General features: G+C 44.1%; 1 protein-coding gene across 1 annotated transcript; it reads right to left on the bottom strand.

Annotated features, from left to right (window-relative positions):
• Window positions 1-2,234: 2,234 nt before the first annotated feature.
• LMOD2 (leiomodin 2) lies at window positions 2,235-15,822 on the bottom strand. The gene is made up of 3 exons (XM_081877987.1): window positions 15,326-15,822; window positions 5,766-7,211; window positions 2,235-2,667 (listed from the first exon to the last, which is right to left on the bottom strand). Exons 1-3 carry the CDS (start codon window positions 15,596-15,598, stop codon window positions 2,641-2,643), a joined length of 1,746 nt encoding a protein of 581 aa, XP_081734113.1. The 5' UTR covers window positions 15,599-15,822; the 3' UTR covers window positions 2,235-2,640.
• Window positions 15,823-17,493: the final 1,671 nt, after the last annotated feature.

Raw genomic sequence — 17,493 nt, 5'->3', positions numbered from 1 at the left:
CATACAACATAGGAAGCTGCCTTAAAGGTAAAGGTAAAGGGACCCCGACCGTTAGGTCCAGTCGCGGAGGACTCTGGGGTTGCGGCGCTCATCTCGCTTTACTGGCCGAGGGAGCTGGCATACAGCTTCCGGGTCATGTGGCCAGCATGACTAAGCTGCTTCTGGCGAACCAGAGGAGTGCACGGAAATGCCGTTTACCTTCCTGCCAGAGCGGTACCTATTTATCTACTTGCACTGGTGTGCTTTCAAACTGCTAGGTTGGCAGGAGCAGGGACTGAGCAATGGGAGCTCACCCCGTTGCAGGGATTTGAACTGCCAACCTTCTGACCGGCAAGCCCTAGGCTCTGTGGTTTAACCCACAGCGCCACCCGCATCCCTAGGAAGTTGCCTTATGCAGAGTCAAAACATTGGTTCATCCAGCTCAACACTGTCTGTATTGACTCCAGGCTTTCTATCAGGGGACATTCCCAGTGTTGTGCAGAAATGCAAGGGATTAAACCTGGAGACCAGGTACTCTATCACTGAACTACAGCCCTTCCTCACTCAGAAACCCCGCTGGGATGATAGTGAATTCAGCATGCGGAAGCCTCAGATAAACAATGAATAAAGAAATTAAATGTAAGCGAAAAGCTTTAAGGGTACTTTTTTTGGTGTAGGCCTGTGCAGACATTTATGTTGTGCAGAACAGTGTGACTGTATACAGCAGTCTCATGCAGGTACTCCCATGTATGGTCAACTCCTAGGTAGTCCTAATGTGCAGGAACTTCGCATCATGTTGATCCATAGCTTTGTGGCAAAGTACATGCTTTGAGAGCAAAGGGTCCCTGGTTCAATCTCTTGAATCTCCAGCCCGGTTGGGATAGGCCCCTGTGTGAAATCTGTATGGTGTCAGCTGCAGGGTGGTAGACTGGCAGGCCAAATGGGGGAGTCATGGTAGGACATTTTTGCCCTGCAAGCTGGAGGTTCTCCATGTTAGAATTCCTGCTCCATGATTGCAGTCATGGGATTGTTGTATTTCAATTGACGGTATATGTTTTGACTCCACAGAGTGGGAAGTGACGGAGACAGGATGTTTGTGTTACTGTGTTCCATGAAGTGGGATTATTGTCCTTTGTTCTTTTCCTCTTTGCTGTCTGATGCTAGAGAGAGAGGGAGCCATGTTGCAGTGCTCCATGTGTGTTTATATGTAAATAAAGTAGATTAGCCAAAATGCTGAGTTGCTGAGGTCTGTCACGCAAGTTGCAACGACTCTGCGGATCCCGACAGACTGTGCCGGTGTCTGTTGGCATAGGTTGCTGTGATGTTCGGGCAGAAGAAAGCTATTAAAGCTCCCGAACGATTGACAAGAGGGGAGAGAACATGTCAGTCGGGCATGTGTCTCTGTCAGGGTCCTACTCTAGTGTAGGCTGAGCTCCTGACACTCCATCCCTGGTGTAGAGAATAGTCTACACCCTCCCAACAGTCTCAGTACATCATAGTTTCCTATGTTTCTCCTGCTTACATAGCACTGTCGAGGGGACAAATCTGAAGTACTGTTTTGGGGGGACAGGAGGTGGGTGGGTGTGGGGTACTCCCTGGTCCTGAATGGGTTAACAGTGCCCCTGAAGGACCAAGTGCACAGCCTGGGAGTCATTTTGGACTCACAGCTGTCAATGGAGGCAATGGAGCTGTCAATGTGTCCAGGGCAGCTGTCTATCAGCTCCATCTGGTACGCAGGCTGAGACCCTATCTGTCCGCGGACTGTCTCGCCAGAGTGGTGCATGCTCTAGTTATCTCCCACTTGGACTACTGCAATGCGGTCTACGGGGGGCTACCTTTGAAGGTGATTTGGAAACTGCAACTAATCCAGAATGATGCAGCTAGACTGGTGACTAGGAGTGGCCACTGGGTCCATATAAGAATCTTCACTGGCTCCCAGTACATTTCTGAGCACAATTCTGACCTTTAAAGCCCTAAATGGCCTCAGCCCAGTATACCTGAAGGAACGTTTCCATCCCCATCATTCAGGCCGGACATCTAGCTCCATGGGATAGGCAGCTCTCTTCAGTTGTATACCTTCTGCCTATATCTGCCACCCACAAGAAGAGAATTTCTAGCTTTTTTCACAGGGTGATCATATCAAATGAGTCCATCAAAAATCTCAGGTATATCAAGAACCATCTCCTGCTATTCCCAGATGCTCCATATCCCAACATAACTTAGGTGACAAACTCATGGCACTCTGGGAGAAAGACTGTTTTGTCACTTGAAAACCCAAACCACCTTTATTGTAAATTCACGAGGCAGACATCAAAAATAAAATGCACAGGTCACTGAACAATTCCTTCTCTGTATAAAGAACATGTTCTGTGAAGTGGTACTTGGTATCAACAAGAACATCTAAATAAACTATTTCTTCTTAGAAATCTCATCAGATAAAAAAAAAAAGTACGTTCCAGTATTTACAAATGAAAATGCTGGTGCATCCTTCGAAGCGTTGCTTGATGGTTTAATCGGTCTCTGTTCATATTCAAATATAAGAGTGCACTCTTGAAGCCTTTTACATTAGTCTATAGAACCGCTGTGGAACAACTTGGTACCTTTCTCTTAACCATCATTAAACTCTCATCTCGGTCATTTCCATTCCTGTTTCTTTGTTTTTCATCGCAGTGCTTCTGGGATTTCCACCTAAAAAAAAGAGGGGGGGAAATTTTGTTTTTCTGATTTAGAAATATTAACTGGAAGGAAAAGAATCAGGTGGTCTAACTAGGAAAAGAGTCAATATCTAATATATTGAATGGTTATGAGGTAGTAAAAATATTATCCATGATACTGGAGCACTGTTTTTGTTTTTAATGTTTAATATTATCCATGATACTGGAGCACTGGTTATTATTTTTAATGTTTGACATTTTATTATGTCTTTATATGTGCTGAAAGCCACTCAGAGTGCCTGGGGCAATCCAGCCAGATGGGTGGGGTATAAAGAAAAAATATTATTATTATTGGAACACATAAGGAGAAAATGGCTAACAGGTGGCCTACAAAGCTATGTTATCTGGTACCTACTAGACCTACCAGATATTAACCAGGATTTGGTTTTGAAAAATCATTCCAGACAGATTTGTAAGGAAATCTCAAAATATTTTGTAAATTTCATATGCATGTTGGATTTCTTTGCCACATGCATTCTTATGAGATAAAAGCCTACCATGCATCTTTCTACTGAGGGCAACTTTCTAGAAGCACATTCATTATTTCAAGCAGGCTGACAATGGCCTATCTGAGTGCATGTACACTATTAGGGCATGGTTGGGGAGCCTGTGGCCTTCCAGATGTTCTTGGACTCCAACCCCCATCATCCTAGACCAGTGTTTGCCAAACTTGGGTCTCCAGGTGTTTTTTGGACTACAACTCCCATAATCCCTAGCCAGAAAGAGCAGGGGTCAGGGATGATGGGAAGTGTAGTCCAAATATATCTGGAGATCGAAGTTTGGGAAACCTTGTCCTAGGTCATTTGCTGGGTGGAGCTGATGGGAGTTGGAATCCAACAACTATGGTTCTATGATTCTGACATCTGGAGGACAATAGTTTCCCATCCTTGCCCTACCAATAAGTGATGACCAACTTTATGGAACCTGAGCATCTATGGGAAGGGTTTGCTCTTGCTCTCAGGCCAGTGGGTGGAGCCTCTGGGTGCCACTTATACAGCAGGTGGCCACAGATGACATAACGGGCATATTCCCATGTCCACTTACAGGATTCTCCTAAAAACTTGCTCGTTAGTCTAAAAGCCTATTGTGGAAACAAAGCACAAGATAGGCATGAGCTGAGTAAACTCTTCCTGCCATACAGCTTGACCTCTGGGACTGAGGGCCACTAGCATTTTTAAAACTGCAACAGCAGCTCACACTACCAATGCACAGTTCTCAAGCTCTGAGTTGGGTGGCCTTGTTTCCTACTTTACGAGAAGCGGTTCTCTATTTGAAGGAGACTTCTATTTGAAGGGTTGCCCAGTTCAAAGATTTAAAGAGCCCCAAGAAAGGAGAAGAGGGGCATTGAAATTGCCCACAAACAGCTCATGGAAAGCAGATTGGGTGGACCTGCAGATCAACTGGTCACAGTCTTGCAGAAATGATTTCTAAATTTACCTCTCTGTGTTAAATGGAATGTAAATTGAGTCACCGTTGGCTCATATTTCCTCTCTTGGGGATTACGCATAATGACTGGAGAATGTACAAAATTCAGCAGAGATATGCAGATTCCCCAAAGCATGTTAGGCATTATGTCTATTGACCAGGAAATGTGCACAATTCCCTCTTCGTGGAAGGATTATGAACACATTCTGCACAATGGCCAGCTGTTATGCACATTAGCTGCTCAGCTTACATTCCTCTTAAAATATACAAATAATAGTGTGTGTGCATCAGTACATGTATTTTTACACAAACCCCTATCCTTCTTCATTCCCCTTTTGTGATGCACAAGTGGTCATCTTGTGAAGGAAGGAGACCCCCACCCAAAACCCAACTGTAAGATTTCATCTTCTCTCTACTGGACAGAAACCAGCCTGCTTTCTTTTCTTCACTGCTGACCCTAGACACCTGATTCGCTTCCACTGCTGACCCTAGACACCTGATTCGCTTCCACTCTTCCACTCTTCCAGATAGTAGGTAAGTAGAGAACCTTGTCTGAAATGCTGGAGTACCCACTGTCGGTCAGAGTCAATAATACAGATTTAGATGGCCTGACTTGCAACTTCCTGTGTTGTTCTTATGAGAAGACTGGTCTTCGCACAATTGTTTCCTGTGTTTGCTTTTCAGGGGTCTGCTTATACCGCTACCACTATACTACACTACACATTTTCAACCAGATTAACTGTCATGAAGTTCCTTCTACCCCTCAGACTCACTTAGGAATTGAAATTGGTTAAAACAATGAAGCAGGGCATTTTTTTTCCCCAGCCAAAGCTCGCCAGAGCTCAGTTCTGGGACCTCTCAGCTGGGCGCCATTACCATTATAAGAGAACAAGGGAGGTGTTCACGGTGAGTTCCAGCACCTCTTTTTCTAGAAAAATAGCACTGCAAAGAAGCAAACTTTTAAAAGTGCTGAAGAAAATGTTATTTATTTGCAGCAGCACTCGAGTTACGTGATGCCCAACAGGGCCAGTTCCAAGTTTCTGGGGACCCTCAGGCAAAAAGGATATTACTTAAAGGGATGGGGTTTTTTTTCAAAGCTTGGTCAGGCATTACTTCAATAAAAATATCCATACCTCACATCTTAATTCTCATGTGCATGTTATTTGAATAGATAACTGGGAATGGTTTTAACTGAGACACTATCTATCTATCTATATCTATCTATCTATCTATCTATCTATCTATCTATCTATCTATCTATCTATCTATATGATACAAATTGACACAAATTAATGTGTTTTATTTCTTTTAATGCAGTTAGAAATTTTTCTTGAATATTATGCAGTGATCCCCTTACTTTATAGTTTAACTATAAAGGTGGGGCAGGGGGAATAAAGAAAACCTCATGCTACTTTCTAAACAAAATCTATGGCTGGATCTACACTAATCTGAAAAACACTATTAAAAACCCTATAAAAATATAGCTCTCAACACAATTTCTCATTGGTGAAGATCGTTGCCCTACACTACAGCTCCCTCTGGGGTCACATTTTTATAATGCATTTTTAATGTTGTAACTCACCAGTGTAGATTAGTCCTATCTTGTACCTGTGAGATGTGTTTCTATTTTGGAATGAAGACACTTACCCGCCTCAGCTGTTTCATGCTACTTGCACGAATCGCATCCATTAGATCGCTATGAATGGATCTCACTGGAGTAGAAGGTCGTGTGGAGGGACGTGAGCCTTCCTCTGCCTTCTTGTCTGGGACTGATTTTAATGAATTTTTGATTTCCTTCAAGATCTCATTCTCGTATTTTTTGCTCTTCTTGCCTTTCTTCTTTTTCTGCTTATTTTGTGGGGCCTTCTTGGCACTTTCCTGTTGTTTGATAACCTCTGCAATATTCCTGGTTGGTGCCTTCTTTTCGGGAGTTATTTGAGGTGGGGGAGGTGGGGGAGGGGGAGGGGGTGGTGGGGGTGGAGGAGATGGAGGCTGGTTTTTAACAGGGGGAACCTTCTTAGGAACCTTCGGAGAGGAACATGGCGAATTTCTTGGAGAAGAAGGGTGGATTTGAATAGATGAGACTTTCCTAGCAACCTTCGGAGAGGACCAAGGTGAACTTCGGGGAGATGAATAAGGCGAAGAACCAGGAGTTACTTTTTGCAAAGCTTTGGTCTTTGGATTGATGGCTCCATCCCCGCTGGCCTCTAGCTGTCTTTGCTCCTGTATCCGTTTCTGCCTTTGCTTATCCATGTTTCTTGTCAGGATGCTGGTCATGCTTATTCTTGGTCCTGCAAGCTCAAAGTGATACCCCAGTTTCACAATAGTCATATTGTCCTTCAGGAGTTTGACAATGTCCATTTCAACCTGGCTGCCCATGATATGCCTTTGGTTGTGGAACCGCAATTCCGTCAAAACCTTGTTGTTCTGCAAAGCCCTCATGATAGCAAGGATTCCTTTGCCCGTGATGAAATTGGAATCCAGATTCAGATTCGAGATGTGCTGGTTCACTTTTAACATGCCGGCAATAGCCATTGCTGCATTGTCATCCGCATGAGTGTTGGCCAAGCTAAAGGTCTTGACCACAGTGTTGTTCTTGAGGGCCTGCGCAAAATGTGTCAGCATCTGTGGTGTGATGTTTTCAATGTTGTTTAAGTTGACTTCCGTGGTGTCGGGATCATTGTTCCTGACTTTTTCCAGGGCATCTTCAATCACCGTCGGATTTCCACATGGGTGCATGGCACCCACCCTGCAGCCCACATCTTCAGTATTCTTTTCACTGTGGCCATTGGTAACAATTTCATTTGCATTCTTGCTACTTTTTTTTAGTTTAATGCTGAGCGAACTTCTTCTTTTTTCAGTGTCTGCAGCATTTTTACACGCTTCAGCAGGTTTCTTTTCTTCATCGTCTTCTGCACCACTTTCTTCTCCAGCGTCGTCATCTTCTTCTTCCTCCTCCTCCTCTTCCTCCTTTTCCTCCTCTTCTTCATCTTCTTCAGTGAATGCCTCTTCGGAAACTTCACTGTTACTTTCCGTGAAATATTCTTCATTAATTTCTTCCGATCCATCTTCATCATCTTCCTGTTTAGAATCCTAAAAAAGAACATAGGTTCAATGACTGTCAAAATAAAAACATACCTTATCATAAGGGTTCTCAGAGTTTTCTAGGGATACAACCCTGGGGCTTTCCCAGATGCTAAGTTTGTCAAGTAAACATAATGCACCATTATTTTTCATTTATTTCATACGACCGAGGCATCATTCCTCATAAAAGTGGTTTTTTCATCAAAAAACATCTCATGTAATATCTCAGTACATTGTGGACTGTCTCGATTTGGAAAGTTATGGCTATGGACACCCATTTGAGAATGTCCACAGCATCACAATGGGCAAGAAATTAATGATCTAATATTATTGTTCCCCTGCGTTCAAGTAGGGCAGGCATGGCCAAACTTGGCTCTCCAGCTCTTTTGGGACTGCCGTTCCCATCATCCCTGACCACTGGTCCTGTTAGCTAGGGATGATGGGAGTTGTAGTCCCAAAACAGCTGGAGGGCCAAGTTTGGCCATGCCTGAAGTAGGGGAACAGTAATGTTGGGGGAAATGGGCATACATGAAAAACTGACATACACCAGGAAGGCCAAACTGGTTTTGCTGGCCAAAAGAAAACTCAGGGCACTTTCCTGAGTAGAAATAACTGTTGGCGTTTTGCAACTTTGACCCGTTGCAGGACCTTAGCCAGACCTTAGCAGAGTTCTCAAAAGCAATCTGTTGCAGGCAGGATGGATGAAGCAGGAACCAGTAACTTGTTACTTATAGGTGTGTTTATTACTTACAGCAGATTCTACAAGTTACTATGTACAGAACAGATACGAGGATCTTAACTAACTCTCTCTCACAAAACCAAACGACTCTTCGACTCCACACTGACCAAACACATACCAGTCAGTAGGTCATAAATCATTATGCCTGTGTGAGACCTTGACCAATGGTAGAGCTGTTTCAAGGCCTCTGTATCTCCAGGCAGAAATTACTCCTTTCTGCTCAGTCATCTTTGGCTGTCGGCCAACTCTTAATTGATTCTGTGTGAAGCTGCACAGAATTGCACAATAGTCAAAAAGCCAACAATAACATGCAAGTTCTAGTCTTGGGGATGGAGGGACAGATACACAGACAACACCAGCCTAATGTGGGGTGTATCGGCTGGTAAATTGCAGTGCATGCAAGACTCAGGAGAGTATAGAGGACTAACACAAAAGAGCTGGACCATAAAGAAGGCTGATTGCCGATTGATGCTTTTGAATTATGGTGCTGGAGGAGACTCTTGAGAGTCCCATGGACTGCAAGAAGATCAAACTTCTCCATTCTTAAGGAAAGCCCTGAGTGCTCACTGGAAGGACAGATTCTGAAGCTGAGGCTCCAATACTTTGGCCATCTCATGAGAAGAGAAATCTCCCTGGAAAAGACCCTGATGCTGGGAAAGATGGAGGGCACAAGGAGAAGGGGATGACAGAGGATGAGTTGGTTGCATAGTGTTCTCGAAGCTAGCAGCATGAGCTTGACCAAACTGCGGGAGGCAGTGGAAGACAGGAGTGCCTGCCATGCTCTGGTCCATGGGGTCACAAAGAGTCGGACATGACTAAATGACTAAACAACAACAACAAAAGAAGGAAATAGAGGTGGTCCATGAAGGGAGGCACTGATCCTTCCCTTTGCCATGATTGTGTTCCCATGAGCAGGCATGTTCATCTGTGTATTGTACCCATGCAACATTATGTTTAGCTTACAATTAATATGAGATGAATAAAACCTAAACTTTGGCAAGAAGTGCTCGTGTTAACACAAAGAAAGGTGATTCACCAAAAGACAACTATTGGCTTGCAGGGCTTTGTTTTAAATTCTGGTCACCCTACAGTATGACGGGCCACAAGCTAAGAACAAATATTTCTTGGCCTGTTAAAAAACCCCCTCAAATATTCACCCCGCCCAGCAAAAAACCAAATGAAAGTATGACCATCTCAGGGTCACACTGGGCTAAGCAAACATTTGTTGAACGTGTGCTTAAAACTGGGCAGCTGCATGGGTCTGCAATCTTTCTTGAGACCGTAGCATGCAAGTAGAGGTTTTTAACCTCTTCAGCATCACACTATTTTCATGCTATTTGCCCCACAGAGCTGCTATTTACAGTAAACAGCACCGCTGGGAGAAACACCAGCTCAGGGAGATGATTGTTTGGTTAGGAAACATCACAAGGAGGAAAAATTACGAATACGCCCTTTTTTCTCTCCTGTTCTGAACCACCACAAAGAAGTGCCCAGTGCTATGCTACTTAGCCTCATTCCGTATTTTCTAAACTTTGTGGCCCATACTACAGTTGCCAGCAATAGCTGCATTGCAATCAGTGACTGGGACTGAAATCACAAGTAAAAATCCTAGCAAACGCTAGAAAGAATTGTGGGACCCTTGCCCCATTTGGACTGCACACAGAGGACTCCATTGCCACCTCTCCTGGTATGCCCCACGGAGGACCTTAAGGTCCACAAATAACAACACCTTGGAGGTCCCAAGTTGCAAGGTGGTTGGATTGGTCTCAACTACTAGGGCCAGGGCCTTTTCAGTACTGGCCCCTACTTGGTGGGACGCTCTATCACAAGAGACTAGGGCCCTGCGGGACTTGACATCTTTCCGCAGGGCCTGCAAAACAGAGCTGTTCCGCCTGGCCTTTGGTTTGGACTCTCAGTCTGACCCTTATGTTTCCCTCCCCTTATGGTTTTGATCTATGGGCTACTATTAAAATGAGGCTGCATTTTAAATTATATTTTAACCTGTATTTTAAATTGGTTTATTTTATTTTTTGATCTATGGGCTACTATTAAAATGAGGCTGCATTTTAAATTATATTTTAACCTGTATTTTAAATTGGTTTATTTTATTTTTTTATTGTAATTTTACTGGTGTTAGCCGCCCTGAGCCCAGCTCTGGCCGGGGAGGGCGGGGTATAAATAAATTGTTATCATCATCATCATCATCATCATCATCATCATTTCTGACCTGTTGGCGGTGCATTTTGGAGGAACAGGAGTCCTACGTCATCCCTCCCTCTTTGCTTGATGCAGGTTATGCCTGTTGCAAACATGACAACAGTCAGAAACAGAGAGAGGAAGGACTGGATGAGATATGGCAGTATCATACAGACCCCCTTCATCCCTCCTAGCATCCATTCCACTACAGTGGTACCTCAGGTTAAGTACTTAATTCGTTCCAGATGTCTGTTCTTAACCTGAAACTGTTCTTAACCTGTAGCACCACTTTAGCTAATGGGGCCTCCTGCTGCCGCCATGCCGCCAGAGCACGATTTCTGTTCTCATCCTGAAGCAAAGTTCTTAACCTGAAGCACTATTTCTGGGTTAGCAGAGTCTGTAACCTGAAGCATATGTAACCTGAGGTACCACTGTACTTCTTTTGGTACTTGGCTGAGTTGGGGAGAAACCAGAGCTCTGCTCAGTCCTTCTGGAATCTTCTGCACGTGGGGCCATTGCCTACTGTGCAAGTGGATTGTGCCATAAACGTTTGCGGCTAAAATTACAATAATATAATTGTGCTTGAAACAGAGAGCGGTTTCAGAGAGAAGTGCCAATCAGCCTCAAGTGTGGGCTGAAATTAAGTATAGCATTAACTGTGCTTGTACCTTCCCAGATCTAAACATAATGATCGTTGCTATTTGGGTATAATATATTGCGCTACAGAGCTCTGAATCCTTGTTGCATCCCCATCTTTACTTTAGGTTACATTATTATTCGTTCGCTATTTGTTACCTTCGGAGAAGCTGCATGGCAAAACTATAGTAATCCCTTGACTGCATACCAGCACCCTGGGCTGCAGAGTTTGGATACATTCCTCTAGCTGGGTTCTGATAAGTGCCAATCAAGGAGTGAGATAATTCCATGGCAGCCAACCGAATGATGCTGCTTTGCACTGGTGGAGAATGTGGCTGTATCAGTTCAGGGGTAAATATAGCCCTATAATCTGTATACTGCTAGGAATTTTATTCCCCTCCTTGGTTTGTTTTTCACCGCGCTGCTCTACAAAAACAAGTGATTATGTTTCAAAAGAAGCAGAGGCACGTATGAGAAAAATGACTACCTCAAAGGAACTGTGTAGCTCTGCAGTTGCCGAAACACTCTCATATATAATTTTGTGAAATACCTTTCATTTGGTCTGGTCTTTACCTCTTTGTAAGTTATTTTGCCTACCAGGAAGGAAGGAACTCTCAGGTGGGTTGCTGAGAGAAGAAATGGAAGTTCCCAGCTGAGAGATGGGAAGGTCCACTCTTTTTTGTGTGAAATAAGGGTTAAGATATATCCTTCACAGAAGGTTCTGTTTTTTATTTCCCTCCCTCCCTCCCTCCTTCCTTCCTTCCGTCCGTCCGTCCGTCCGTCCATCCTTCCGTCCTTGGTTTTCTTTTCTTCTCTATTTTTATTTAGATCAGTTTGGTTTTTATTGTATTCTATATTGAAAACTTTCAACAAAAACTCAGATAAAGAAATAATAAGTTACTTTGTCTACCCAAGAAGGACTTTCCCCTATGTGACTATTCATAACAGCCAGAATGATTTGGTAGATAGAATATGGGCCCAATACACATCCTTTTTGTAATGGTTCTAAGGGTTGCTCGTGCGTAAACCGGTGCAACACCTGGCTGGGTTGCCTGAGTGAACCTTTTCTGTGCGGACAGCCACTCACCCGTGGCTGTCTCAATCGCTGGCAGAATCCGTCAGTGGGTGTTTCTTGAACTTCTTCCAGCAAAGAAGCTATTTGACGCCTAGTCTCCTCCTACTCTCCCTGCGCGGAAGCCTTCTGCGCAAGGAGGGTGTAGGCAGCGGAGGACCCTTACTCTCCCCGCTGGTTCCTGGTCTCTTCCCCAGAAGATGGGCTGCCTCTCCCCATCCCGGGACGCTCTCTGGGACCCCTCTGGAGCCCGCTCTCTCCCTCCGGCCCTGATGGCAGTTCCCTGACACTTTTCAATAAATTAAAAGCAAATATAGATTAAACAGTTACTTGTTGTTTGCTCTGTGATGTTTTGTGATACATTTGTGTGTGATTCACAAATTCTTTGTAAATGTTGTGACAATGATTTATTCTTTTATAAATAAGCCTTCAAGGCCATGAAAGACAGGAGTGCCTGGCGTGCTCTGGTCCATGGGGTCATGAAGAGTCGGACACGACTAAACGACTAAACAACAACAAAATATAAGGACGGTGGATTTAAAACTATCCTCAGCCCTGAACAGACTGGCAATTAAACCAATTCTTAGCTTTAATTGTGTTAAATGAGACTGATAGCCCAAACTTGAATTTGTTTTTCAAGCAACACAGGATATTTTTAATTTGGAAATATATTTTCATTTTGTGACTAGAATAATCCTTTAAAGACCATTATTGCCTGCTAATGTATGGGGACTGGGATCCAGCAAATACATAATGCTTCGAATCATAAGCTACAGTTAAGGGATTAAGGCTGTGGTTCTACATTTATTTCCTGGGAGCAAGCCCCACCGAACTCAGTAGGACTTAGATTTTAGTATACATGTATACTTGCAAAAATGAACCATTGGGTTAAGTAGTCCTTTTCCCAATGCTTCATGCACAAATTACACTCTTATCCTGAACAGTTTTGGTTCTTTCTGCTTCTCGGTTTTCCAATCTTAAATTCAGTCCTTCACCTGTTTGCAGAAGTTAACAAATTTTATTTTAAAAATATTCTCCTGAAAATTATTCAGCATTTTAATGCGAACTTCTCCTAATAAAAACATTTTTGAATGCAGTTTTGATGAACGCATCACTCGCAAGTGATTTCTCCTGATATAATGAATGTCATTTTCACAAATATATTAACCCTTGTGCACATTTTTTATCTAATATATGCATTTTTTTGTAAACCATGGTTGATTGGAGAACTACATTGCATAGTTTGAAGTACGAATTTGGAAGGATGGCTGTTTCAGTTCTCATGGTGTTTTAGAAAGGGCAGATTTGATAAAAGATAGCTTGAAATGTGAACTGAATCGAATTCACCACCATACCTCATCCTGAATAACCTTAACCGTTATGTAACATGAATCAGGTTAAGATAACTAGCCTGGATAAGACAGAAACTGGTTCGCATTAACCATGGTAAAGATGAACATGGAGAGATGGACAGGACGACTTCACACGGAGGATGAGGCATCTACACCCTTCAATAATGATTGATTGCTGTAAAGACCAACACGATAAAGGCCAAAGAGCTCTGAGTGTGCATAGGCCAGTCCTGAAATTCTCTGGAATTTGGGAAGCACATTAGTGTTCTGGCTGCTTAGAGAGGGGAGCCCCAGAAATCTCACTATACCTGTATAGTGGTACCTCGGGTTAAGTACTTAATTCATTCCGGAGGTCCGTTCTTAACCTGAAACAGTTCTTAACCTGAAGCACCACTTTAGCTAATGGGGCCTCCTGCTGCTGCCACGCCACCAGAGCACAATTTCTGTTCTCATCCTGAAGCAAAGTTCTTAACTCTGAGTACTATATCTGGGTTAGCGGAGTGTGTAACCTGAAGCATATGTAACCTGAAGCGCATGTAACCTGAGGTACCACTGTATACCTGAAGGAGCATCTCCATCCCCATTGTTCAGCCTGGACACTGAGGTCCAGCGCCGAGGGCCTTCTGGCGGTTCCCTCCCTGTGAGAAGTGAGGTTACAGGGAACCAGGCAGAGGGCTTTCTCGGTAGTGGCTCCTGCCCTGTGGAACGCCCTCCCAGCAGATGTCAAGGCAATAAACAACTATTTTACTTTTAAAAGACAACTGAAGGCAGCCCTGTTTAGGGAAATTTTTAATGTCTGATGCTGTATTGTTTTTAATGTTCGGCTGGAAGCCGCCCAGAGTGGCTGGGGAAACCCAGAGTGGGCGGGGAATAAATAATAAATAAATTCTTCTTCTTCTTCTTCTTCTTCTTCTTCTTCTTCTTCTTCTTCTTCTTCTTCTTCACACTGATCTTGGGATCCTGTCTATTGATAGCAATGCAAATTATCCGCTCTGGGGTTATGTACACGTTAGCAGCTTAAAATACGGCAAGTTACCTCCCAGCAACTCCTATTCCTGAAGCCGTAATTTGCACGTGCGCAATGGCTGCCGCAAATGATCTAGGCTAGGCTGAGAGCTGGCTCAAGGTCACCTAGCGAGTTTCATGGTTGAAGAGGGATTTGAACCCTGGTCTCCCAGGTCCTACGCTACATGACACTCTGTCATGTCCGTCTCAGATATACATGCCTCAGTTTAACTGTGAAGTCAACGTGGCTCGCGTTTTCGAATCGGATGGAAGAGGGTTTGCAGCAAAACGCATCAAACCACAGCATTTCTCAAGAAATTGCAGGACATGTAAGGATCGTGGCCAATGTCATCCTTCAAATGCCAGGAGTGGGAGTGCACTGGAACCAGAGTAAATTGTAATGCGTATACAGTGGTACCTCAGGTTACATACACTTCAGGTTACATACACTTCAGGTTACATACGCTTCAGGTTACAGACTCCGCTAACCCAGAAATAGCGCTTCAAGTTAAGAACTTTGCTTCAGGATGAGAACAGAAATCCGTACATGAAATGTGCTATTGAAACCTGCAGTTTGAGCTATACATTTAAGCCCAATCAAAGAGTCAATTCCTCCTGGGATTCTGCCATCCCTTCCTCATATATAGACTGGTCACATTTTAAAATGGTCGCTCATTGTAAGTTAGGTCCTGTTGAATGCAAATACAAAAAAAATGGTGGCAGTGCATTCACACCCAGAATGTCTGGTTCTGAGAAGAAGGGCACTCTTAGCCTTTGCTCAGGCACAACGTGGAGGTGGAGAGTGATGGTAGATGGCTTTCCAGCCACTGTGGATGGGAGCTCATCTTGGTTCCCAAGCATTGCCCACAGCACCACCACCTGGGCCTAGCAGTGAGGCAGGTTGGATCAATGAGGGGCCTTTGGCCGGTGCCCAACCTGGCTGTCTCCTGCTACCTGCCCTGATGCTGGCTGGAGAAGATAGGAGTTCTACATTTCTCCAATAAATACTGGCCCCATTCATCAATGAGTTAAGCAAGCATAGTGGGAGAAATACAGTTTGAACAAGAATAGAAAATGAGAAGAAGTATTTCTGGGACACAGTTCAAAGCATTTTTGAGCCTACCTTTTCACACGCCCCCATCCTCTCTTTTTCCAGTAGTTTCCTGGTCTCCCTTTCCCAATAGGCCATTAGTGCCTCCCGGCTGAAAGTTCCCGTTGGCGTTTTCTCCGTGAGACTTTTCTGCCTGTGTCCCACCGGAAGGTTTCGGTCAGGCTCAATGTCCTCCAGCTCTCTCTCCAACTCCTTCAGCTCCTCATCGGTCAGAGAAGCCAGCAGCTCATCTTCATCTAGCTCCTCGTATTTACTAAGCTCTCGCCTGTAGCCAAAGGTAGACATGGTCCCTTCTGTCGTTAGGCTGCTGCAAATCTGAAACCGCAGTGCAGCATTCACGAAAAGCTTGGATCGAGGTGTCTGTATCTGATTTGGCCAGCAACTGTTTCCCCCGAGTGGCTGCGGCACCCTTTAAAAAGTGTTCCTAGGGGATTGCGACAATGTGCGGAAGGATGAAAGCATGTTCTGTTTTAAGCATCAGACGTCAGACAGCAAGAGAGTCGAACAGAAGGAATGTCCCAACACCACTGTCTGGTCGTCTCTTAAACACAGGGATTATTGACATACTGACCATGACCATATTTAGCGTAGCATGATACAAGGGAAATGTATATTCATCGACATACTTTGTGGCCAGGAGGATGGTAGGGGAAAAACAGGGACACTTGCATAGACCTTGTGTTGACTCCACAACAGAGAGTGGATGAATAAAGAACATTTGACTTCTGTAGGATTAGTGTCCTTCCAAAGGGGCACAAAATATTTTCACAGCTGTTCAGAAAAGCACCCCTTATTTTCATGGTTTTTAGGAGGGAGGTTGGCAGGAGAAGGAGCTGTAACTTTGTCGGGCTGGAGATTTGTTATCTCCAGGAATGTAACAAAGCCAGGATACACATTCCCAAGATTGTGGACTGCTGCTCAGCTTATGTTCTTCATGTTTTAAATAATTAGATAAGGAAGACAAAAATGAAACCCTTTCAATTTAAAAAAACACACAAAACCTCGAACCTAGCTATAATATTAGCTTTATTATCCCAAGGATTTCTCAAGGTATGAGGGCAAAACCAAAAACCTATTAGTCTCAGATTTTGATGTTGCCCCCCCCCCCCCCAATATCCCAGAGAGCAAAAAGTGCCATAATTACATAGGCCATTTTGTGGGGATGTTTGAGGAACTTGGTCTTTGCGAATTTCTCACGGAGCAATGGATCCAAACTACAAGAAAGAAGATTCCACCTAAACATTAGGAAGAACTTCCTGACAGTAAGAGCTGCTCGACAGTGGAATTTGCTGCCAAGGAGTGTGGTGGAGTCTCCTTCTTTGGAAGTCTTTAAGCAGAGGCTTGACAACCATATGTCAGGAGTGCTCTGATGGTGTTTCCTGCTTGGCAGGGGGTTGGACTCGATGGCCCTTGTGGTCTCTTCCAACTCTATGATTCTATGATTCTATGATAATCCAATCCGTTCCTCTTGAACTAATATCTCCCTGTCCACATTGTCTTGATGTTCTGAGGTGGTTTTCAGCCATTTATGCATACCAAAGCATCATTAAATACATATTTTGAGAGGAAGAACACATTTAAATGAGTATTTAAATATGTATTTTGAGAGGACCAACAAATAAATAAATCACAGATTGGTAGAGGTAGATGTCTGTGTGTTGGGTGAATGTGTCTCCACCAGCTAAGCCATTCTCCTGCAGGCCCACATTAATGAATTGTGGCTTCAATCCGCAAGTGCAGAACTTCCTAGTCCACCTATTAAACATGTGGTCAGGTGGAAGTGCTGCCAGAGCAAAAGACCATGTTTCATGGTGGGCATGGGCTGAGTCAACCCAGGATCCATTTGATCCATAACCAGCCCCACAGCAGCATCAAGGCCAATCCAGACCAAATTGCTGTGTCATCTCCATGTATAGCCGGGCAGCAAAAATTGGCAGTAGCACCACTGCTTTGTAAAGCCCTGCTGATTGGAAGCTGGGGTTTGGTTACTCCCTAATGCAGAAATGGAACTGGACTGTGAATAGATGCATGTGAAAGTACAGTGGTACCTCGGGTTAAGTACTTAATTCATTCCAGAGGTCCGTTCTTAACCTGAAACTATTCTTACCCTGAAGCACCACTTTAGCTAATGGGGCCTCCTGCTGCCACCGCGCCGCCAGAGCACAATTTCTGTTCTCATC

The sequence above is a fragment of the Podarcis erhardii genome (assembly GCF_964252035.2).
Source record: "Podarcis erhardii genome assembly, chromosome: 10".
In the NCBI taxonomy this organism is placed as follows: domain Eukaryota; kingdom Metazoa; phylum Chordata; class Lepidosauria; order Squamata; family Lacertidae; genus Podarcis; species Podarcis erhardii.
The sequence above is the reverse complement of the archived record's forward strand: the minus strand, read 5'-3'. Positions and strand labels throughout refer to the sequence as shown.